At 39.8% G+C, this 26508-nt stretch overlaps 1 protein-coding gene and 1 long non-coding RNA gene across 12 annotated transcripts in view; one reads left to right on the top strand and one right to left on the bottom strand.

Moving 5' to 3' along the window:
* Nucleotides 1-419: 419 nt before the first annotated feature.
* LOC120567189 (protocadherin alpha-C2-like) overlaps nucleotides 420-26508 on the bottom strand; it is a 153391-nt gene continuing 127302 nt past the window's right edge. For 10 of the 11 annotated variants that reach the window (XM_039814067.1, XM_039814059.1, XM_039814064.1 and 7 more), the window contains exons 2-4: nucleotides 19425-19489; nucleotides 10481-10566; nucleotides 420-859 (exon numbers count right to left, since the gene is read on the bottom strand). In XM_039814067.1, the coding sequence (XP_039670001.1) occupies nucleotides 552-859; nucleotides 10481-10566; nucleotides 19425-19489 (459 nt within the window). In that variant the 3' untranslated portion in view covers nucleotides 420-551. Of the gene's footprint in view, nucleotides 860-10480; nucleotides 10567-19424; nucleotides 19490-22983; nucleotides 26142-26508 lie in introns of those variants that run through there. The other variant, XM_039814056.1, reaches the window with a different exon arrangement.
* LOC120567246 lies at nucleotides 15123-16345 on the top strand. The gene is made up of 2 exons (XR_005640533.1): nucleotides 15123-15521; nucleotides 16294-16345. It is a non-coding gene; the product is annotated as an uncharacterized LOC120567246 (long non-coding RNA).

Genomic DNA, 26508 nt, shown 5'->3' with positions numbered 1-26508 from the left:
CATGTGCTATTTACAAGTAGTATGTGTCCAGCTCCAGATGGCATACATCTCTCTCAATCTTCTTTGTCGTTCTTCTTTTCCTTGGCTGGCACAGAGCTTTTTGTTGTTCTTGTACAAAGTATTTGTCTTCTCTCAGGGAGATTGGTTTACACATCAGTTGAGGGGGGGGTAAGACAGAGGTGCCAACGTGCCCAGTGGGTTAAAGGAGAAAAAAATGTAATATGAGGGCAAAGAGTGGTCGCTTCTTATTGGAAAAGATGACTGACTTGAGTAGACTTAGGGTGTATAGGCACATAGGGGCGTGGAGCAAAATCAATAATTTTATTGTTTATCAAGGCAAGATCGATAATTTACCTTAGTAAGGGACTGAAGGTAAAATAAATCTTGGTAAGGCCAGGTTCTTTAAAATATTATTACTGAAAATAGGTAATAAAATGAAATTTGAAAATCTGTAATAGTTTTCAGATTTTCTTTTCGCCCAGTGGACTTTGGTTGGTACCTCTGTTTTAACAGCGCCCTTTTCATCTTTGCTATTTTCTCTTTTTGCTTCTCTACTCATCTCCATCATCCTTTCCCTTATCCTTTTTGTCTTTCTTCTCCTTCTTCTTCTTCTTCTTTTTCTTGGCCTCCTCTTTCTTTCCAAAGGTGATGAAATCGCTTTTGTCGTCCTCTCCTCCCTGGTTCTGTCTGATGGATATAATGGCAGGGGAGCCAGGGATGATGAAGGCTTCTGGGGGAACCTCACCGGGTTTCAGGTGCTGTGGGGGTGCACCAGGACCGCCGGGGCCATAGCGAAAGTGCCAGCTGTTGCTGTCTACACCAGCACCCATTGGGGGGGACACCTCTCCCCCTTCAGCATCTGAAAGAAACATAAATATATGGAAGATGGGTAATTATTTGCTATCTATTTGCTTCAAACAGATGTGGTTATTAAAATGTCCAAATGTTATGATTTTCATAGACTCCAAATTGTAATGTAAAAAGCTAAATTCTTCAGACAATAGGGGAGATTGACTAAGTCTTGTGCACCTCATCTGTGATGCATGCTGCACCTAAATGAATGTTATGAATTCTATTTATGAAACACAACAGCTTAGCAGCACAATTTGCCAGTCATCTAACATACAGGTTGTGTTTGTACTTCATGCATGCAAATTTAAGAGAGGATAGAACAAATAACTGGAGGAGATATTATAATGGAGGTCGATGGAACACATTCTGCTGGATTTACACACATTTGCCCAATATACAAGGTCAGTTTTATTTTGAAAATCATCCGTCTCTGAAGGGCAGGTGCAAATATGAGCAGGTTTATATAGTAAAGTGGCAATTATAAGGTCTAATGAGCACACAACTTTTGTTTTAGAAATATTTATAGATATTGTATTTATTTATTAATGGCTATATTGTAGTAATTTCACATTCTTTCTAAAAACATGTGATTCTTAAATTTTAAAAAAATTAGCACAGAGTTATAAAGAATAAAGGATATTTAAAGTGGAACTTGTAGTTCAATGAGCTGCTACTGCACCAAAGCAAACACGTCCCTAGGATGACCAGTACATTGTGGTGGCTTGTATTTTTTATAAGCAATCTTTCCTTCTGTGCATCATGTAATAACTCCTATTAGTTCCACAAACCTTTCTATAAAAAATATTATTTATGGTCTACAAGTATCTCTATTTAGTATCACTACATTCTGCTCCCTTTTGAGCTCACAGAACGTGCCTGCAGGAGGCAGTCCTATTGGCTGACCTTAAAACAAAAATCTCCCCTGCACTACATGCTGCATACATAAATCAGGACATCCACTGCAGCCACTGTAAAAATCCAAATGGTCAATAACAAGTGGCATTCCTTGAGGAAAGGCCATGACATGCTATACAAGGTGGGAGTTGGTGGAGCTGAATGGGAGGTTTCCAAGAAGAAACTGCTAAGTGGGCAATGAATCAAAGGCTTCCTCCTGGCCAAAGCTAATATCTGTGGCACTGTTTGATGAAACGTTAAACCTTTCATCATTATGTTAAGGCCTAAGAAAGGTAAGAAAGTATTTTAGTGTAATTTAACTGAACTGTTTTGCAAGAAAAGTGGACACAAAGCAAACACATCTGTATCCAGTAATTGGCAGGTGTAACTGTATTTAGCAGGGCATTATCAACCAACCTGACCATGAATCAAGAAAAGATCACGCCCTTACTTCATTGTGTGGGCATGTCATTATATTTATGACTATAACAAAACTAAGCTCAGTCTACCAGCAAAAGACCCCGGCACTTTGGTTCTTTCCTCACAGCAATGACCTACTTGCCTCACATATTCCTTTTATTTATCTCACTTTTCTGAGTTCTATCCAAAGGGGAGATTAACTGAGCAGGGCTCCATCCAACCAGAAGGAACAGTGTCTAGAAGAGGAAGCCTGACCTCATGCAGTACCCAGAGCAGAGAATACCATCTTCCAATCTTCTCTTACCGCACTATTACCCAGTCAGCCTCAAAATATACACTCTATGTTTGGTTTAAGCTTTCTTCATGCTGCATGTCTTACAAAGAAATAACTGCCATCCTAAATATAGCTGGACATAAAGAATGCAAAAGTAGTTCTGACTATACTATATATGTACTGTCAGGTGTAAGCTGAATTTTATTCAGTTATGATGACCTGGGTGATACAAGGGATAGTGGTCAAAGTGACATTAGGGATATAAATAAATTCTCCTTTAAATGACTGAGACAGAACAAGAGCCTCATATGCAGTTAATATGTTTGTTTGGCTGTTACAATACTGCACTGCATTGTTCTATTGTTCTACAAATTATCAAAACTAATTTAGCCACAAGTTATTAGCATTTATAAACTTTAATTTGTGAGATGATGGAGTTTATTAGTTCACTTTTCAGATATAATGTATTCCAATCCGTTTCCCTCTTCAATTGCTATTCCTACTTTTAATTCATATTTCACTTACTCTTCCTACTTGTTTTTCTTTCTATATTTTACCATTTTCAATTACCAGCTCTCGGTGAGATCTGCTCACAGTGAAGGATTCATGGAGTAAATCCATGACAAACATGATGTCTCCTGCTTGGCATACAATCCTAATCAGTCATAGAGGCACACACTGCTGTAAAGCTTCTCCTTCTGCAAGGAAACGGCCCAAGTCAAAGCAGACAACAGCTTTAAATCAAATTTGTTTTAAAGCGTGAGCTTTAAAATACACTGATTCTGTCTGAATTGGAGCTGAGATGATAAGTTCATTAATAAATAACACTGCAAATTGAATAGTTTGGGGTTTTCGACTGTTGGTTGGACAAATCAAGCAATTTGAAGACATTCCTTAACTTTTTATTCTCATCTTCTTACATTTTAACTGTTTTTTCCTGTTCTTTAATGTTTTATGTAAAGCACTTTGAATGGCCTTTTTGTTGAAATGTGCTATACAAATAAAGCTGCCTTGCCTTGCCTTTAGGAAATTGTGGTGAGCACTATTCACTGTTTTCCCACCTTTTATAGACCAAGCAACTAACTGATAATTGGGGAAGTAATTGGGAGGTTGTCCAATAATATATATATATATAGTTGCAGGCCTAGTCTGATTTGTCATTCTTAACATCATGTTTAATTCCCTCAGATATATTGAAGAAATCAAACTGGGACCGCCGTACAAGAATTAAGTGGGTCATGTATTTGAATTGTTTCACCTCAGTATCCCCCTAAAAGCCCTCATGCTTTCACCGACTGCGACAACACAGCTGCAAGAGCTGCAGAGAGAAGACTGAATTTGATAAAGAGACTGAGAAGATTAAGACAGTACAGGCTAAATCCAGTCACTGCTCCTCCACATGTAGACACAGAGACAGCTAGAGTCACATATATTTACAAAGTGAGTCTTTCCCCCAGTTGATAAATCCTCATCTGACTCCCAAAGCAGAGACATGACCCTGATTCTATTATCTCAAAAGAAAAAGAAGCAAAACAATACTAAATATAAAAAAGGAGCTGGCAATGCTTTGCTCTAAAGTGTCCACTCTCTTGCCTCAAAGAAATTACCTGTCTAACTCAATGTGGGAACCTGACACACCAGTGCCCCCATGCAAACTTGCATTCACAAACAAAACAACACCCCGGAGAGTGATGAGTCATGCTAAGAGCAGACAGATGGAAAAGGGTAAAGCAAAGCAGGGCAGGGTAAGTCTCTTGAAAGGGTCAATGTCTTATGCTGTATTTTAAAAAAGGACAAATCCTGGGACACACTGTAGTCTGGCTGTGTTAAACTCTGGTGCAACTGAAAAGGTCACATCATAATAGTCTTTGCTGCTTTGGGAGCTACTTTTTGTAATTTTTAAATGAACATTTCTAACAAGGGAGGAGGAACACAATGTAAATAAGTTATATATTTAACTTTATTGTGTCTATCCTCGGCAATATAATACATATTTAGTGCAATGTATGTATGACCTATTATATATTTGTTTTAAAATGTCAAATAAATCAAATCCACAACATATGTAATTTTGAAGTTACAGACAATGCTGACAATATGGGATTTGACCTCTGATTCATATCCATTCCCCCTATATTTAACCCCATTTTTTTATCCCCTTATACTGTATGTCTTTCCTCACTTTATTTGCTCCCTGCCTCTTCTCTGCATCTCTTCCTTCACGACGGTAACAGACTCCCCTCGCCCAACACTGATCTCCACACAGCCATTGCTTCAATCTGATTTGTCGAAGGCTGTTGCAGAGCAAAACTTTCTCTCTTCTCTGTTCATTTTGCACAACCTCCCTCCTTCTCTTTTCCTTGCCACCCTCTCTCTCTCTCTCTATTGCTCATTTCCCCTGACCTTTTAACTAATCTTGCGTGAAAACTCAGCCAGTTAATACCAGTCCCTCCCAGTTATTGACAAGTCTTAATCATTGCCAATCAATGTTTATGGTAACGTTAATGTGGTTGCGTATTAAACTGCTTGTCCATCAATGATAACTACCAGGCACATTAGACACAAGGATGGGTTATTTGTTTTATAGTGATGCCCCCAGCTGTATTACTCTCTCCATGCATCTGTAACTAGTAGCATTTGAAACCCTTGCAATGGAAATGCTAGCGCGACGCAGGCCACTGTAATCAATAATTTTGCATTACAGACTGTGATTTTCTCCATATCCTCCCATGAGTTTGATCTCTCCCCTTGTCTCGCCCTACCATCTCTGCGTGTGAATGTCCCATCGCTCTCCTGTTGCCGCCCAAGGTTTTCACAGTCACTTAAATCACCCAAGCTCCATTTTGCCACGTCTACTTTATTCATCCCCTTGTCTCGCCCTACCATCGGCCAGTTGGGCAGAAGCGCAGTGCAGTGTTACATAACGAGCTGAGGAAGAAGAGGAGGAGGAGGATGAAGAAGAAGAAGAAAAGGGGCCAGGAAGTGCAGGGATGCAGATATGAAACACGATGCTCACCACAAAAACGGAGGGTGGGAGGAGGGAAAGAAAGGATTAAAAGATCCTGAAGGTGCGATTCTTTCTTTTTTTCACACTGCAGTGGTAGAGAAATCTGTGATTGTTATGATAGCAAACAGTCAGCTCGGACCACACCCTTCTTCAAGATAGCACCTGTGTTTGTAAGTGCTGTGCAGTGAGCATTGTGATAAAAACTAAGTGTGATGTTGCTGTCTATTCAAAACCTAATTCTTATTCATGTGTCTGTGTTTTTTACTGCTATGCCTGGGTAGTGATACAAGAATACATTTTGTGCCTGCATAAATTTCCATATATTCCCCAATCTGCTAACAGTAAATGAAATAAAGAAAGAAAGAATGAAAACTGTTGTGGGTAATCATACAATAATGATGGCTGGTTGTGGGTTTTAAAGAGCAATTATACCTCTATATGCATATTAAGAGTGTACAATTTGTGTATGCGTGTGTGTGTGTGTGTGTGTGTGTGTGTGTGTGTGTGTGTGTGTGTGTGTGTGTGTGTGTGTGTGTGTGTGTGTGTGTGTTTGTGTTCATGCCAGGTTGAGCACCTTGCAGTCTGCTCCCAGCTGGCTCATGTGGCAGATGGTGGACACAAGCAATCCCAAGTGACAGGGCTTAACAAAATAAAAATAACACTGAATGTAGATGGGTATGTGTGGGAGTTTGACTTGTTGTCTGTGTATCTGTGTGTATATGTCAGTATGTGTAGGTGCTATAATAAAAATAAAATAAATGGAGAAGTAAAAATTGATTTATTCTCCAGAGACAAAGAGAGGGAGAGAGCTGGCAAGATATATAAAGACTCAGAGAACGCAGGATGGGAAAAAAAAAACAGAGTGACAATAAAAGAAAGAAAATAACTGAAGTCGAGAAGAGGAAACAGATGGGGCAGAGGGATTTAGAAACAGTCTCCAGCAGCTTCTAGACTGGTCTACCTTGCCTTACTGATTGTGCCAATAATCTTTTCATATCGAGTACACCTTAAGACTGCAGCTTTAAAATAAGATATATAGGTTTGAACTGAATAAACTGTTTGTCTGTTTGTATCTCTTCTTCACCTACCTCTTTGTGTCTGTTCATATCCACTAATCTACACTATACTACTACACCTACCCTTGCTGATGAGACCAACAAAGATACAGTAAATGTAAATGCATGAGGTCATGGTCGTATATGCTACATAGCAGATATATGGTAAAGCCCAGAGTTATTGAAAGAGAAAATGAAGCATTAATCATCAGTAGAATCTCCTCTTGTCCACTTCTCCTCTTGTTTCTCCTGGCATTTTGCCTCCACCCATGAGTCTGTTTTTCCCTTGACAAGTGCCCGCTACAGTTAATTACTGTTAACTCTAATCAAATCTGTCTTGCTCTCTTCCTCTTTGTATATGTTTCAGTGTGTATGTGTGTGCACGTGTGATCTGGGGTGATACAAAAAACAGTAAACCTGCATCTATCTCTGCAGTACACCACCGCCCCATGAATGCAGGTCACTGTCCTTCGGTTACTCTCTCCTTCCCTTTAAACCTCTTACCCCAACTCTCACTTAACACCCGGTCTGTTTTAGCTATTGCTTATGTACGTGCATTTTGTCTTGCATCCCATTGTCTTGTCCTTCACCTGATGCCAGTTTTTTTTTCTTTCCCCCTTCTTTCCTCTCCTTCAGCACCTTTTGTCCCACACCATATGTTTGCACCCCACTCTTCATAACAGCCCCATCCCTTCCTCTGTCTCCTGCCAATATCAGTGGCCATGAATGGTTGCCGTGGAAACAACATCCTCCAGTGAAGCAGTAGGACATTGGTAGGAGTCATGGTGACAGTGCTTGTGCTGATGAAGAATAATGCTGCAAGCTCTCTCTCTCTCTGTCCCCCCCCTCTCTCTGTCTAGTCTAACCACTCTCCCCTAGCAACAGCAGCCTCATACAGCTTCCTCTCTTTCCTCTGCAGACTTTGGTACAGTCGATCACTCTGATTTACTCATCGCCACTCTCTCCCAAACAGTTTATGTTCATCGCATGTCTACCTTCCTCTCCACCTTATCCTTTATTGCTTATTCTATTGTTTCTTTTCAATCCCTCGTTTTGTAAACTGCCATCTCCCTCCCCCCCCCCCCCGTCTCTCTCTGCCCATCTCTCCAGGGGATGGTTGCAATAGTGCACAGTTCTATCTATGGGTCCTTAGTTTAGAAACATAGTTGTGAAATAGTGGGAGAGACAGAGGAGAAAGACATAGAGGGAGTGAGAAACAGATAGGGTGAGAGAGTTAGACAGCAAGCACAACCCTGATTTCATTAATGTGGGTCTGTTAATCTGGGCGTGGGCTGCGCTCCATCTGTCACAGCAGGAGCAGCACACAGAGCAGACAGCCAAAACACTCAGAAGCACAGCCAAGCACACATGCACATACACACGAAAACACTAAACGAGATGCAACGACACAGACACACAAATCCACACGCTCTAAATCAGAGAGGGAAGAAACAGGGGTGTTGTCGGCTGTACCTCCGTGTCTCACATTGAAGAAAAAAATAGACTGTATGGTAAAACATCACCCTGTAGATACAGCACCCAGGCTGAAACAATTGCCTCAACAAACCAAACTCTGATATACTCCTGCTCTCCAACTAAGGACCACAGCCTGCCTAGCAAACAAGATGATTTAGTTATAAATAGCACAGCCTGTGACTCATAGTGATGTGACAGGCCACATTGAATCAATATCTCAATTTCCATGATGAACAGAACCAACTTCAAAGTCAGAACACAAATCTTTCCCAATCTTGTCCTCCAGTCAGGGAGCTCTAGAAATAAATTATTTTCATGTTATCTGACACTCTTAAACCAGAATTATCCTTAATCCAACCCTAACATTTGACCTGAAGCTAACATAGCCCTCAGCTAATATTTCCATTTTAAACATTTCTAACAATGAGATAAAGAAGGGACAGTCAGCCCTGAGGCAAAGCAAGGTAGCGTGTGGACGTGTTGTTCTTGAACTGCCACAGCTTAATTAGACCACCTTAAGTCCCCACCAGCTGATCTTGTTACCACTGACCCAATCTGAAGACGTCGCTACTGCCTGTTCTGTTGTCTCTATCTCTCTTTCCCTCTCCGTCTTTCTGTCTCTCATGTTTTGAAGTGCCTGCAGGCTGTAAGTCCTCAGCCTAGGCAACAAATCGATAGCAGAGTGGAGGAGGCTGTGTGTGTGTGTGTGGACAGGAAGAGAAAGTAGTTAGAGTGTGTGTGTGTGTGTGTGTGTGTGTGTGTGTGTGTGTGTGTGTGTGTGTGTGTGTGTGTGTGTGTGTGGTTTGTTTGCCTGCCCAGCCCACCGCCTCCTGTCTTTGGAAGACACCAGGCCAAGCCATCTCCACTTTCTTAATTACAAATCACCTCTTTATCTAAACTTAATTACACTGTCGTCCTTGCTCCAGTCCTCTCATTGTACATACTCCTGCCTAGTTATCTCACCTGCCTCCTGCTTCATTTTTCTCTACCAGGCCACTCTTTTCTCTACTTAACTCTTAATCCTCTTTCGACCCCACTTCCCTGTCATCATGAGGGAAGTCATGAAAGAAAGAAATGCACGTAGGGTGCTGACACAGTGTATGCAGTGCTTCTTTGGTCATACATCTTGGTTCAGGGCAGGGAATATGGCACCATATGCAATGACATTAGAAACATGACAATGTCCGTGAAATGTCATCTAGCAGTGAGTATGTTGTCATTTAGAGTTTTGTTTCGCTCCAGTGTTCCTCTTCTTGCGATTCATCTAGCAGTGTTTTCTAATGAGCTCCTTGCAGTGTTTTTTTGAGCCTCTGTGAAGTTTTTTCCAGCATGAGAAAGGCCAGATGGCCAAAAATGTGTTGTTGTCTATAAATGTGGTCACTACTTGCCACTGAGTGTGACTCTTTCCTGTCATCATTTATTAACATAATAAGGATAATGCACCAATCTTTGTGAGCGGGATGGAGACTCTACATGTGAGTCTGTTCTATCAAATGGTGTCAAATGTTAAATTTAGATGTAATGGTTATCAAGCAACAAACTAAGTTGACACTTCCATGTGCGTGTCACTGGCCTGCAGATGCTTCACAGCAAAGGCGCTGCCAATAATTACTATTTTGTTTTGAACAACACTATGAATATGACTCATATTTGCAATTGTATAGGCTGTCTTGCAATGGAAATGCCTGATGGCTTAAATTCTTTAAAATATTGTACCCTTAAAGAGACCAATATTAAAATCTATCACTACAAAGCATTCAACTGTTTGTTGAATGTAATGCTCAATTATGGAATGCACAGACACGTTTTAAATGTCTATATGTTATATAAGATTATTATAGGCTTACAAATTTATTAAAATATGGAACATTTATAATATGTGTTGCCGACATCACCAAACCCCTATTCTTGGTCTTTGTGAGAGCTAGAGAATGAAAGAGATCCACATTAACAGATGTGAAAATGGAATTGTGTTTTATTATTCTTCTCTAATGTTTGTCTCCTGTGGCTTATGCCTCTGTAAACATCTTGCAGATAATCTAATCACCTATTGCCTGTCTTGCCCTCATTTTCTCTGTTTTGTCTCCCTTCATGATACAGAGAGCAGAGATATCCATCTACGCCTACGTAGCATTCTGTCATTTCCTCTCCCTGCAGCAGTGGGAAGTGGTATGAGTGGGTCGGGGCGATCTCGTAGCTGATATTTCTGTATTCCTCATTTTATTACTCTCTCGTGGTTTGGTACGCGCTTGAGAAATGCACAGTTGTTGGTATAAGATATTATTAGCTGGTTTTTCTCTGATTCTGTGTCATGGAATGTGTTGCACAGATATCCATTAAACTATATTTTAGATGGTTGTCACTATTTTAGACCTTTAGGACTAGACTGGGTCCATGTGTGCCAAGCAGACCTCTTAATTTATGTAAAAAACAAAATTGAACTGTGGACAATTTTAAATAGTTCTGATTGTTGTAAGTGAGAGTTGCATGACTGATTCTTACCAGCGGCGCTGGATGCAGTGGGCCAGTTCTGAACAAGGACACCCTGGGCTCCTTGCATTACTGAGGACTCTTCCATGTGTACTGAGCTGAAAAACAAAAAACAAACAACATGCACATATTACACTCTGGAAAGGTATTATCTAACCTATACATACTATACACACTATACCATGCTAAATTAAACTGCACAACAGAAGGAATCCACACATATACTTTGTGAAGCTCTACGATATGATTGTTTCACGTGACTTAAATATAAGATCGCAAATATTTAATTATCTCGTCTCCATATGTTTCCTATAATACACAGTATTACAAATTCAAACCTTGGTGCTCTGTGTGTGGGGGTTAAAGAATGTAACACACAGATTAGGATTAAAGTATTCACCCTACATTTTTCTGATATTCTCTGGATTATAGATTACAGATGGCCACTCTTACATTTTCATGCACACTCTGTGGGATTTCATCACCCTCCCATCTACAACACCGCACTCTCAGTAGTGCTGAACAATAGCAACATAAATTCTGCTACAAACCAAAGTTCTCTCTCACTGCTTCTACCTAATCTCTAAAAAGAGGAGAATTATATTTTCTGGCTCTGAAAATAAGATTTTAGTCATGAAAATCCAGGTGTACTGCTTTCTTATACGTTTCAAGCAAGGAGGGCAGAACCTCTCTTAAAGGGTAATTTCACCCAAATTATACAAACATACAGTAACAGCCGAGCCATGAGCAATAAATCTAACCATAATATGACATGATTTGTCTGTTATTTGGCTGCACCACCCATTTAAAGGTTACCTTCAAACTACTGGGTATTAGCAGCAGATTAATGACTTCTCTTCTTAATTTTGTTCAAATGTTCAAGAGATATTTTAGATACAGTAACATACTCAAATTGTTATTCAAAAACCACTACTCTGACTCTCAATCGCTACCTGCTGCTGCTCCACTTAAATCCACCTGTCTACTCTTCTCCCAACCGTCCCTGGGTGAATAACTAGGTCTTTAGAAGTTAAAACCTTTACTGAGGTCTCTGTGAGCAGGTCTTTCTTCCTGGAAATTTGTGTGCTTCTAAGGCATCAATAATAGCTTTACTTCTCGAAAACAAGGAGCTTTCATTCTTTATGAAAGATCTTGGGAACCAGGCAGTATAAATCTGCAGTTTAGTAATGCTAAAGACAACCCCTAACCCTAACCCATCAAGGTACACTGATGAAATAGTAATGGCAAACACTAGGCTGATAACACACTTTTTAGCTAATGCCGGTCCTGCTGTCTGTAAACAAACACAAACAAACACACACACACACACACACACACACACACTTTTTCCAATAATTATAGTTTCTGAGAAGGAAAAAATGTATTTGTTTCAAATCATAACTACAGTGATTGCAAAATTAACCTAGACACAATCTCCTAAAAATGTAATGTGCATTTTACCAGAGATTAAATGAAATAGGTCAGTGCCATTACATGGTGTAGGGGTGTGATATCCAAAATCTCTTATACAAGCTCTGATTACAGATGAACATTCAGTGAAGCCCCAGCAATGGGGGATAGTCAACTTAAAACACATCAGAGGTAGTGAGTCACAGGAAAGATTTAATATGTTAGACTGGATCACACAAGCACATCAACGCTCATTAATCGCTGCTGTAATTACTGTGTGAATGAATCTGTGTAACATCAATGACACTCAGATGGTACACAGTTATTTATCTGACATGGACATCAAAGTGCACATTTGAACACATATATACAGTATGTGTATACAGTATACGAATGATATAACACATACAGTACATAAACACTTGGGCCTCAGGAGACTCATGTCAATGAGCAGCAACAGATGAATGATTTGGTAACACTTTAGTAATAACTACACATAATTCATCATTTATTAAGCATTAGTTAACGATTAGTTAATGGTTTGTTCATGATTACTTATTAATTGTTCATTTTACATAGTATTTTTACAATTATATAAATGTTCATCATTAGTACACAATAAGTTTGTTCATAGTAAATACTATTAGTTAATGGTTTTTTCATCATTATTAATTAATTGTTCTTACAGAATTCATCATCAGTAAAGCATTTATTCACATAGTTATAAATGGTTTGGTCATACGCTGTAAATAATTCGTGAAAAATATGTTTGTAAGTACATGATTTATACTTAACAAATAATGAAACAACCATTTGGAAATGAAAACATTTTCCCATCATAAACCAGTTACTAACTATTGCTAAATGCTTTGTTCATCATTTGTAAAGCATTGCTCCTATGTTAATTCTCATGAATGAAGCATTTGTGTACACACTCAGAAATGGTTTGTTCTTAGTAAATAGGCTCTTGTAAGTTATGTTCATAAATAGCAGTTTGCGACACTTTCTAAGTATTGCAAAACCATTAGTGAATTAAATTATTTTTCCTTTTATAAACTCTACAAACTAGTAGTAATTTATTTGTTTATCATTTGTAAAGCATAGTTTCTACATTCATTCTAATCAGTAAAGCATTTGCAAATGCAGTTAGTAAATGGTTGGTCCATTTAAGCCCCATGTAAAAGGTTTATCAGTATATTTTTTATTAATTCCTACATGATGCATTAACCATTTGTAAATTAAGTAATTTTACCATTAAACGTAACGTTTTTTTGGTTTATAACTAGGAAGTTAATGATTAACAGACTATCTAGATTAGACTTACATTTGTTCATGTCTTAAATAAAATGTTACGATTTAGAAAAAGGCCTAAACTAATAGCTTGGGTGTTAAAACATCTGTTACAAATACTTACCAATAATGTAATCCGTGATTAACTGATGAGTATACTGGTTAGTTAAGTGTACCTGTGTGAGCCCATCTAAAGTGAGGACTTTCTATGCTTTACAAACCATTTATAAATGAGTTCCAAAGGAGAAATAGCCCCACACACATGTATCGCTCCATCCTGAAGACGCCTTCAGAAATATAGTTAGTGTTAATACATCTTTAACAAGCACTTACCAATATACAATTCATGATTAACTCATGAGTTACTAGTGATTAGATGACTACATGGTGTGAGCCCATCTAAAGTGAGGACTTTCTATGCTTTACAGAGCATTTATAAATGAGTTGCAAAGGCTTGCAATACAACACAGCAGCAACCGATAAAATGTACATTTATAAATAGCTCGTTGATATCAGGGTGAATTTGGACCAGAACCAGAAGAAAACTAGATTGTTAAGACCCAGAGAATTGAACATCAATAAAGAACGAAACCAGGATAAAGTTTGAGAAGTGTATTAATATACACAGAAACATGGCATACACATATACAGATAAAACACAGGAATGAAAAAACAACTAAAATAATAAAGTGAGCTCATAAAAGAAACCCTTTCGTTCTCTATGAGCTCAATTGTTCTTTGATGACAAGAGTTCAGAGATGTTACCAACTTATATGAGTTTGGTTTCTGTTTGTCCTACCACCATAAAGAAGGAATCCAGGGCAATCCGTATAAGTTCTGAGTCTTGATCCTGAGTCTTGATCTGTAGCGCCACCCAGCCCACTGAACTGGGAATCTCTAACCCCTGGGAAGACTCTGGGATCTGAAGAATCAATGTGATCCAATATTTTTGACTTCCGCGGCGTGCGCTTGTCAAATCTTCACCTCCTCCATCTGTAGATGAGGTAAAATCAGTTCTCTCTATTACTATTCAGAAATAAAATCAATTGCTTAGCTACTGAAAATAATTTTAGTTAACCCATATTGAAATTATTACAATACATTTCTAATTCAAGTTTAAGGAACCTATAGTTAGTAGCATTAACACTATTCTTAATATAATTGCATAAATTGCATGTAAACATCTCTCAAATTGTATTTTTTCCCCATAACTTAAGCTACAGTGTCGTAATTTAGAGAAATAAAGACGTGTGCTTATTTATCCCTCCCTCGCCCAGCTAACAGTAGAAAGAATGCACTAAAAATTAGCCTCTTTGAGTTACTTCTCCATAAACTCCAGTTAAACAATTAAACACACAACTTGTACTAACATTCATTCAACAAATACCCACAGCTAGCAGTAGTGTTGAAAAGCAACATTACTTTCCATAACCAATAGATAGAATCATTAGCCTTTCACAGGAAATATACAGTACTCGCTAGCCTTTTGTACACTAACCCTATTAGCATATGAATACAGCATCTTAGCTAACCCGTTAGCTTTGCACTATTAGCACCGTTCTCTTAGCTAATACATCCATGATTAGCACCGATTAGCATGGATGCTAGCGAACCTATTGTTAAGGAATTACTCACCATTTTAATGGAATTCACTGCCTTTAACTCCATGACGACAGTGGATTCAGGCACAGCTCTCTTTCGTTCTATTCACAACAAAGCATAGCCAGTATTAGATCGGATTTAATTCACTAAATGTCGTTCTTTTTCTCTTACCGAGGAATGACAACAGGCTTATATGACGTTCCGATGCAGCGCCTAAAGGGACGTGAGGGGACTGAATATAGAGCTCAACAAAAGCCTAGTTGATAGCTGATTGAGTACTCAAGTTCACCCATTGGCTTATTTACAAGCCCATCAAAGTTAACAATAATGACACCCCTATATTTTATTTTATTTTGAGACATTCATTTTGTTTTCCAAGTTATTAAAATATGGTCAAAAGTAGTTGTAAGAGATATGGGAGAAAATAGTGGAAAACGATTTAACTTTCACTTAGCTTTGATGGGCTTGTAAATAAGCCAATGGGTGAACTCGGGTCTGTGAGCTGACCAATCAGCTATCAACTAGGCTACGTCAGATCTCTAGATTTACGTCTCCTCACGTCCCTTTTGGCGCTACATCGGAACCCGGAACGTAGGCAGCCGTTATTCACTCGGTAAGAGAAAAAGAACGACATTTAGTGAATTAAATCCTAGCTAATACTGGCTATGCTTTGTTGTGAATAGAACGAAAGAGATCTGTGTCTGAATCCACTGTCGTCACGGAGTTAAAGGCAGTGAATTCCATTAAAATGGTGAGTCATTCCTTAACACTAGGCCATGAGTTCGCTAGCATCAATGCTAATCGGTGCTAATCATGGATGTATTAGCTAAGAGAACGGTGCTAATAGTACAAAGCTAACGGGTTAGCTAAGATGCTGTATTCATATGCTAATAGGGTAATTAGCCACAAAAGGCTAGCAGAGTACTGCGTATTGCCTGTGAAAAGGCTAATGATTCTATCTATTGGTTATGGAAAGTAATGTTGCTTTTAACACTATTGCTAGCTGTGGGTATTTGTTGAATGAATTTTAGTACAAGTTGTGTGTTTAATTGTTTAACTGGAGTTTATGGTGAAGTAACTTAAAGAGGCTAATTTTTAGTGCATTCTTTTACTGTTACCTGTGCAGGGAGGGATAAATAAGCACGCATGTCTTAATTCTCTAAATTACAACACTGTAGCTTAAGTTATGGGAAAATAATACAATTTGAGAGATGTTTACATGCAATTTATGCAATTTTATTAAGAATAGTGTTAATGTAACTAAGGTAGGTTCCTTAAAACTTGAATTAGAAATGTAGTTTTTGTATAAAGGTTACCTATTAATATAAATGTACTTTTGATACCTGAAAGGGATTTGTATACTTTTGATACTTAAGAGAAGACATTTTAGAACGGTTGTACAACTGAATAGAGATTTAGATATTTCAATATGGGTTAACTGAAAAATTATTTTCATTGTAGCCTAAGCAATTGATTTTATTTCTGAATAGTAATAGAGAGAACTGATTTTACCTCATCTACAGATGGAGGAGGTGGAGATTTGAGAAGCGCTACGCACGGGAGGTCCGGTCCAGAGACAGATATTGGATCACATTGATTCTTCAGATCCCAGAGTCTTCCAGGGGTTAGAGATTCCCAGTTCAGTGGGCTGGGTGGCAGCTACAGGATCAAGACTCAGAACTTATACGGATTGCCCTGGATTCCATCTTTATGGTGGTAGGACAAACAGAAACCAAACTCATATGGGCCCCAACGTTGAACATCTCTGAACTCTTGTCATCAAAGAACAATTGAGCTCATAGAACTGAAAAGGGTTTCTTTTATGAGCGCACTTTATTATTTTAGTTGTTATTTTTCATTCCTGTGTTTTATCTGTATATGTGTATGCCATGTTTCTGTGTATATTAATACACTTCTCAAACTTTATCCTGGTTTCCTAGTCTCTTTATTGATGTTCAATTCTCTGGGTCTTAACAATCTAGTTTTCTTCTGGTTCTGGTCCAAATTCACCCTGATATCAACGAGCTATTTCATAAATGTACATTCTTACTACATCGTAATAACGGTTACAAATACTTTTTTTTACTTGTGTTTCTGTTGTATCTGCTAGCCTTTGCAACTCATTTATAAATGCTCTGTAAAGCATAGAAAGTCCTCACTTTAGATGGGCTCACACCATGTAGTCATCTAATCACTAGTAACTCATGAGTTAATCATGAATTGATGTGTTGGTAAGTGCTTGTTAAAGATGTATTAACACTAACTATATTTCTGAAGGCATGTCCAGATAGAGCAATACATGTGTGTGTCCAGGTTCTGTTAGCCTTTGGAACTCATTTATAAATGGTTTGTAAAGCATAGAAAGTCCTCACTTTAGATGGGCTCACACAGTATACTTAACTAACCAGTAGTAACTCATGAGTTAATCACGGATTACATTATTGGTAAGTATTTGTAACAGATGTGTTAACACCCAAGCTATTAGTTTAGGCCTTTTTTCTAAATCATAACATTTTATTTAAGACATGAACAAATGTAAGTCTAGATAGTCTGTTAATCATTAACTTCCTAGTTATAAACAACCGTTTACGTTTAATGGTAAAATTACTTAATTTACAAATGGTTAATGCATCATGTAGGAATTATTAAAAAATATACTGATAAACCTTTTACATGGGCTTAAAATGGACCAACCATTTACTAACTGCATTTACAAATGCTTTACTGATTAGAATGAATGTAGGAACTATGCTTTACAAATGATAAACAAATAAATTACTACTAGTTTGTAGAGTTTATAAAGGGAAAATTATTTAATTCACTAATGGTTTTGCAATACTTAGAAAGTGTCAAACTGCTATTTATGAACATAACTTACAAGAGCCTATTTACTATGAACAAACCATTTCTGAGTGTGTACACAAATGCTTCATTCATGAGAATTAACATAGGAGCAATGCTTTACAAATGATGAACAAAGCATTTAGCAATAGTTAGTAACTGGTTTATGATGGGAAAATGATTTCATTTCCAAATGGTTGTTTCATTATTTGTTAAGTATAAATCATGTACTTACAAACATATTTTTCAGATAGGCTTATTTACTATGACCAAACCATTTATAACTATGTGAATAAATGCTTTACTGATGATGAATTCTGTAAGAACAATTAATTAATAATGATGAAAAAACCATTAACTAATAGGCTTATTTACTATGAACAAACCATTTATAATTGTGTGAACAAATACTTTACTAATGATGAACTATGTATGAACAATTAATAAGTAATCATGAACAAACCATTAACTAATCGTTAACTAATGCTTAATAAATGATGAATTATGTGTAGTTATTCTAAAGTGTTACCAATGATTTTTATTTGGAGCTGTGAAAGACTTATTATTATGGCTTTGGGTGTTACGGAGAAATACTACTTATAATTTCTCTGACATAGGAATTGGAAAGCCAGTTGTTGTCTGTTCAAGGCTAGTGTTTTAAAATGATCCATCTATGCCATATCTATCTATAGGAAGTGGATAGATTACATAGATATGATAGGTAGCTAGATATCATGGCTAACTCATTAAGCCTGTGACTTTTTGTAATTACGGTGTCATCTCATTAGCATCACCCTTGATTTGGTTGGGTCAATCTGATCCCACAGCAGGTAACAGCCCAGTGTTTTATGGGTAATCTGATCTCTGGCGTTGTCATGCAGTTGTCCCAATGTCTTTCCACCTGACTACCTGCCCTTCATCCATCACTGACCCTGTATCTGCTTACTTTGCCCTCCTGTCAGTTCTCCATCTGTCTATGGCAATATTGAGAGAGCCATTTCAAACCACATTTCTCCTCACTGTGTCGCTTTTCTGATAATTCACATTCAATTACTTTCAATGGTCATTATAAGAGTAATACTTTCTGTTTATTAAAATTTAGATAAACTGGGGTTTTCTCACAATGCACTTTAACTGTATATACTAATGTACATTGGGAAATATAAATGTAAGTGGGTAAAACAAGATGGTAATTATGCCACATCTTTTCCCTCAGCACCTTGATCACAGCTGAGCAACAGCTGGCAGCAAAGATGATCTCAGACATCTTCACTGGAATAGGCCAATGAATGTCTCATCTGGCTATGTGGAACAAAGATTGGTAGGGCTTTGGAGACATTTATAATGTCTTCCTGGTGGCCATGTCATAGGTACACTCTGTACCCTTTACATGTAGATATATTTTAAATTCCATTTCCACAAACTAAAACGGATTTAGAGAATTACTACACTGTATGAAATTATTCTATTTGGTCTCCACTGCAGGATGACAGGGCTTCTCCCTTTGAACTGACCGAAGATTGACTTTGCCTTACATTTTACTTCATTTTCAGTTTGTATGATTTCACATCTTAAATGTACAGTATGCCTCAATGGCATACTGAAGCCATTTCTGTAGATTATTTGAGGATATGTTACATGACTCCCACAATCAACTATACACTTGTGTTAGGTGGCTAAATTAAACTTTGTTCAAAACCATCTGAGGTAGCAATCAGTCTTAATGAAAATGGGTGGTGCTTAAGATCAGTGGCTGGTGAGATACGATGAGATACTTACTGCAAAGTGACAGAAAACAAAATGGGATGCTTACCTCTGCATCACACCTCCTGCTCTCAGGGAGGCCGAATATCTCCAGTCTGCACCCGGCCCTTTGGGCTGCAAGAGAGAAGGAGAGGAATTGAGTGTTAAGTACAGGCGAAAGCCAATACTGTCTCATTAATAAGTCATGGAGAGAACTGCTAGTGCATGTGCATCACGCACACACAACAACACACAAACTCAGTCGCACACACAGACAGTCATAGCAGTGACAGCTTGCCCCTGCCTTTGGAGAGAAGTGAGTGATGAATTAAAGCTTGCAGGTGCACTCCTCCCATCCCCACACCCTCTCCTCCTCCCCCATTCCCTCCCTATTTCCATCCATGTCCTCTGGGAAAAAAAAATGACTTTGAGAGATTTCACCCCAGCAGCCCACTGACCCTGGTACTGTGATGCATTTGCCCTGAGGCTACATGCCCAGGGTTGGTCCACTCAGACCAGGCTGTTCAGGGACCAGTCCATTACCATAGTGCTGATAATAGACTCAATTCAAGCTACAGTAAAGCTCAATAAAGCTAAAGCTACAGCTGTCTCTACCTAATTCCCCCATCCCTTGCTCCTACATTCTGTTAGAATATTTCTAATATTTTAAGTGTGTAAATCAGTCTTCACAAAATTACTGAAATATCAAAATGTTTTTCGTTGATGCTAGATAATGGTTTCTGAAAGACCTGCATCGTCTGCTGTATTTTTCCTTTTCACCATACCACCCTCACTTCCTCTACTCTGCCTCTGTATATTCACCAACCCCCCTCCTGTGCTGTTGAGTTCTTTCTCCCTGTTTTATCCTCTTAACTCTGATCAAAACCTTGAGTGTCACTGGCAAACAGTCTGCCTGAGTCAGTCTGACACATCTCACCATGGTAACTATGCAGAGCTCAGTCTACATTTTACCCTCCATCCAACGCCCTCTTTCATTTCACTCCTGTGAAGGTCACAGGTGGAGGAGGGATGGGGGAAGATATCAGATTAACCCCCTCGGCCCTGCATTTAGACTCAGACACACCACAACACAACAGAAAGACACAAAGGGACACCACTGCAACCTCTGCCTGTCTGCAAGTGATGCAATTCATTTCTGACATCCTAATAAGAGATTTCAATGTTTGTGCTTCTAGTGAATTTGATTATCAGAAACATATTACGATACAACATTGCAAAACCTGACAAAATGTGGTTAGACTAAAATTCAGCAGTGGTGCAGCAAAATGTGCTGTTAACCTGATCATATAACTGAGATGAGATTGTATTTTCTTGAACCTCAACCTAAACCACTGACAGAGCTAAACCAATCTGACTAACACTAAATTCTCCGTGCTTGGCCATGCAGTTCATAAGAGACCCATTTGCAATTCCACTTCCTTTCAAATATGACAGATGTTCACTTGCTGCTGAAGCTGCATTGACCTCTATGAGTTTGCAGTGGACATTCATCACCCTTGAAATCCAATATTTGGTCTTAATGAGAGAAGCCTGGTATTCCTCCTGGACTCATTCAAACAGAGAAGAATGTCTACAGGGATACAGAGCAGTGCAGCATGGGAGACACTTATCCATTCTGAAAACTAAGGGTGCACTTGATTATTTAAAGACAATCACTCCTCAAAAAGCAATCATTGGCTAGATCGATAGTTTAGGTTAATATTGAAAGGAAAAGAGAGTGAGACAAAAAAAATATTAAAATAAGACCAGATTGTCCACAAATGGGACTTAACGGCTTTGCTAATCATTTGCCCTGTTGTGGCATGGAAGTGGCCGAAGGGAGAGGTCCTATAGTATTTATGGGTGTAAATGGAAACACACACACTAGCATATACACACATTAGATACAACTATCTGGAACCTAAACATGTCCATTGTCTGATAAACTCCCAAGGGTATACATACATACAACTAGAATGTTACCAGTTAATGCAATAAATGTAAACAGACAAACAAAAACAAATCTGACTCATACAGAGGATGAGAAATGTTATGCATTCTGTTTCATCCTTTGAAAGGGAGACACCACATTAGGTGGATATGAAAAAAAATACCATTGGTTTTCTACTGTATTCATTTCCTTGTCTGGCTGTACTTTGTAAATCAGAGAATAAAGAAAGATTTGGTTTGGCCACTCAACCCTTTTCTCGCCTTTTTTCCCCCCATTCTTCCCTCTCCCCCTGAGTGAACACTTCTAGCATGGATACAGAGCTCACACCTCCGCCATCAACACTGTGTCCAATCATCTTTCATCCCCCGCCTCATCGGCGCGGAGCCAGCCAATCCATGCCCAGTAATATGAAACACATCGTTGCCAATTAATTACACAGCAAGAACAAACATGACTGCCATTTAATGAGAAACATGTCAAGTGACAACAGAACAGTTACCTTTAATATTTCTTTATTTCTGTTTTTATCACTTATTCTCTCTTATATCCTTTTCTGCACAGACCAACTCAGAGAGGCTCCAGGGCAAACACGATCATGTACAAAACAAATAATGTTTGTTTTATCCTAATAATACCGTTTGTTTTACTACAACCAGAAATTATGCAAACAACCTTGTGCAACCTTTTACATGGGGGAAAATACATACAATAAGGCTGTAATCTAAATGATACTCAGACACAGTCTCTGCCTCATTCTTCACCGATTCCCAAACTCTGGCTCACTGTTTAGTACCACAGAGGTACGTGACCAGAAGAGGATATTTTGGTGCAGTGGGACTGTTGGCCCTCGTAGCTGGCGAAGGCTGTACTATTTCCCAGACTCTCCATCTCTACAGAGATGGCCACTGAATGCCCTCTGGACATACTGGACTTGAATAGTGTAGCTCACAGCCCACATAAGACAAATAACAATGGCTGTGTGGGGTCATAGGTGAACAAGCTTAAATCCACTGGCTTGTTTTGAAAAGAGAGTAAGTAACAGGGTGCAGAGAAAGAGACCAAGAGAGCGAGAGAGATGGTTCTTGAAATATATGTTGATTACAGCTTTCCGCAGAACTGTGGAGGACAGGTGCACTTTAACATCATACACTGAATCACCAAACAACTAGTTTTTGTGTGTTCCATGCTTGCTAAAGACACTACATCCAGCAAATCAGAGTGCACCCACTCAAATAAAACCATAGCCCAAATAAACTACCCTCACTTGTGTATGCCAGGTTTCTAAGATGCAGACCTGAAGATAAATGGCAACTAATGTGAAGACCAGTAAAGGTAATAGTACAAACAAAATGGGTGTATCTTTCTTTAATCTGATACATATAGATCCTATAAATTAGTTTAGGAGAACTTAAAGGACTAAGCAGATCCTGGGAATGCATAATAATAAATAATATATATTTATAAAATTTCAAACGCCAGAAGTGCAGATGAAAGCCTTAAACAGCTCCTGAACCATAAATGTCAACTGCAATCCTACTGCAAGAACACCGCCCTAGAGCGAAACCTGAACCATAACTCTCTGAGAATTTTCCTTTTATGACTTGTGCTTTGTGTGTCATTTACTGTTAATAAGGCAATCTAAAAATAACAAACCACAGAGATCACACCAGACACACACCTGAATGGCAGTTGCATCTGGCATACTGAGACGGCGTACAAAGAACTGGCTCTGTCCACTGTGGCTGGTGACGTAGCTTGAGCCCCAGGTGCCACTGTGCGGTCGTCCCGTGTTGTAGAACATAAAAGTGTCACTTCCTGACGTGGCGGTCAGGCATGTCTTGTAACAGTATGTTTTGGTCATAGACCCATTTCCCCGCACTTCAATATAATGCGGTTCCACTTTGAGGTCACGTCGCAGGGCCACATTGTCGTTTGGTTGCCCTCCACCTCCACCTCCGCCTCCTCCACCCCCTCCGCCACCTCCTCCACCTGCAGCTCTTCCTCCACCCCCACCACCACCAGCTGAGGTGCCCCCCTCTGGAGCACTCTTCTTGGATACGCAACATGGGGAGCAGGAGCCAGGCTGGGTGCAGTAGGCATGGCAACGCACAATGGCCAGCACAAAGATGGTGACCAGGAACACGAAGGTTGTGGCACTCAGGGCAATGATAAGGTAGAGGGTGACATTGGAAAACATTAGGGGGCTGTTGGGCCTGATGATGCGCTTGGGGTCAGGGGTCAACTTCGGTGGCAGCTCCATCACGTGCACATAGATGGTGGCCGTGGAGGAGAGTGGCGGTAAGCCGTTATCGTGCACTAGCACTGTCAGAACGAAGGAGGTGGAGTTCTCCTCAATTACGCGCCTTGTTGTGCGGATCTCACCTGTGTACTCATGCACCTTGAACAGGTCAAGGTCTGTGTTGGTCTGCTCCAGGGCATAGAGCAGCCAAGCATTCTGTCCTGCATCGCCATCCCATGCTGTCACCTTGCTAACCAACACTCCTGCTTCAGCGTTTTTCATCAGCGTCACTGTGGTGCGGCTCCCATTAGCAGGTGAGTAGACTATCCTGGGCACATGGTCATTCTGATCCATAATGTAAACATACACTGTGGCCACACGGCTAAGGGGAGGCACACCATTGTCCTGGGCTTTAATCTGAAAGTGAAACTCTCTCAGCTTTTCAAAGTCGAAGGCTCGCAGGGCATATGCTTCACCTTTATCAGGTTTGATGCTGACGTAGCTGGCTACAGGAATACCATGGTTGTTGTCATTCAGGACAGTATAGGTGATGCGTGCATTTTCTGCAGCATCAGCATCAGTGGCCTTAACAACACACAGAGGTGCACCGGGAGCATTGTTCTCTGTAACATAAACAGTATATGATGTCTGTTCAAAACGAGGTGGGTTGTCATTCACGTCTGCAACGTCCACCTTAAAAGTCATTTGAGATGACAGGGGTGGGGAGCCTCCATCTACTGCGTTGACAGTGACATTGTAGGATGAGATGGTTTCACGGTCCAGGAAAGCGGATGTGACGATGGTATAGTGGTTCCGGAAAGACTTGATCTTAAAAGGCAAATTGGGCATGATCTCCAGGCTAACTTGTTTATTTGGTCCAGAGTCACGGTCATTCACACTGATCAATGCTACAACCGTGTCGGCCCGGGCATCCTCACGTACAGGGCTGGAGAGTGAAGACAGTACAATCTCAGGAATGTTGTCATTGACATCTAAAACTTCTACAACTACTTTACAGTGAACTGCTACAGGAGATGCCCCCTTGTCCATCGCCTGTATGTACATTTCATATGAGTTTGTCTCCTCATAGTCTATATTGTTTTTCACCCTAATTTCCCCTGTTACTGTGTCCATGGAAAACATCTGTCTGACTCTTTCTGGTGTGTAACTGCTGAAGGAGTAAAACACTTCCCCATTTGAGCCTTCATCGGGGTCTGTTGCATTTAACTTGATTACAAGTGCACCCTTTGGAGAGTTTTCGTACAGTTTTACTTTGTACACGGAGCTGTCAAACGCAGGTACATTGTCATTGGCATCAAGTATGCGTATATTAATTTTGGCCATGCCAGTTCGCTGTGGGGTGCCCCCATCCATTGCTGTCAGGATTAGCTGATGAGAGGGCATCTGCTCGCGGTCAAAGGGCTTTTTGAGAATAAACTCGATGTGCTTATTATTAGAAAAGGGCTTAATGGAGTCCAGTGTGAGGTGGTCGTTTGGGCTGAGGCGGTACTGCTTCACAGAGTTGGAGCCATCATCTGCATCCTGAGCTCCCTCGATGTGGAAGCGCGACCCAGTGAGAGCGGACTCCGACAACTCAAGCTGATATTCATCTCGAGGGAATTGCGGTGCGTTATCGTTCACGTCCAAAATCTCCACCTCCACGTTGTGCACCTCCAGTGGATTCTCTAATACCACCTCCAGGTTGCGTGAACAGGTGCCACTGAATTCACAAACGGTCTCTCGGTCAATGCGGTCACTCACCACCAGCTTCCCGGTTTTGTGATGTATGGTAAAATATCTCCGTCCACTGTCCGATGTGATTCTGATTCGTCGCGTGGAAAGTTTTCTCAGGTCCAGACCCAAATCCCGGACAATGTCACCGACCAATGCCCCGTTCTCCAGCTCCTCCGGAATGGAGTATCGAATTTGTGCATTTGTAAGGCCACTGATTACAAAAATAACCAAATATAAAGAAAAAGGCACATTCTCGTTTACACTGTAACAGCATCGCGCAGTCACAGCCATCGCAGGCAGGCAGAATTTGCAGACGGGTTGAGAAATATTTCCGCCTTTTCAGCTTGCTGTGCGTGCCCACCCGCCTCATTAAAAACAAGGGAATAGTCCGTGCATAACTCCGACTATGTGCAGGACGACCACCGCATCCTCTCTGGTGCCTGTTTAAAGGGAATTTTCCCCTTTGCATCCATGTTTTCCTTTGTCTGTGCTGTGCTGGGTGCTGTTTTTTATTTTTTATTTTCTCTATCCTACAGGCAAGGCTGACTGCTTTCACTGATGCTGCCTCTCTCTCTCTCTCTTTCTCTCTCTCTGCCTGCGATGGTGTCTGTGGGCAAAAGGGGAGGGGGAGCCGCTCGCTCAAACGATGCTGGCTGCATTTCAGCATTTCCGCAAAAAAAAAAAAAAAAAAAATCATCGAGCACATCTAATACAAATAAAAACACAAAAGACGAAACGATTCTGGAGTTGTATCTATGTAGAAATCTGGACTCCGTAGACGGAGCGGCCAATGTCATCTGATTCTGCACACTGATTTCAGGGAAAGGATTTCGACACAATCGTTTTCCCTGTTTTTGTCAGTGCCACCGCCCTTTTCATTGTGCGCCGTTAAACTGATTTATGAACCAGCCTGGCGATTAAATTTCCTCACTGATGGAAACCCACAATTACTCAGGGACCCTCGAGCCAAACAGAAAAGCAGATGTCTGATACATGTAGACCATATTTTGAAAATAAAAGGAAACAAATAAATAAACAAATAAACCAACTGTAACAAAGCTCCAGTGAATTGGCTTTAGTGTAGCAACTCCAAGCAACCTAATGTTCAGCATTAATATGTGGTGGAATGTAACTAAGTACATTTACTCAAGTATTTGTACTTGAGTAAATGTACTTTACATGAGTCTTTTCTTTTCATGCTACTTTCTACTCCACTACATTTCAGAGGGA

Source organism: Perca fluviatilis, chromosome 10 (assembly GCF_010015445.1).
Source record: "Perca fluviatilis chromosome 10, GENO_Pfluv_1.0, whole genome shotgun sequence".
In the NCBI taxonomy this organism is placed as follows: domain Eukaryota; kingdom Metazoa; phylum Chordata; class Actinopteri; order Perciformes; family Percidae; genus Perca; species Perca fluviatilis.
This window is presented reverse-complemented; position numbering and strand designations above follow the sequence as displayed.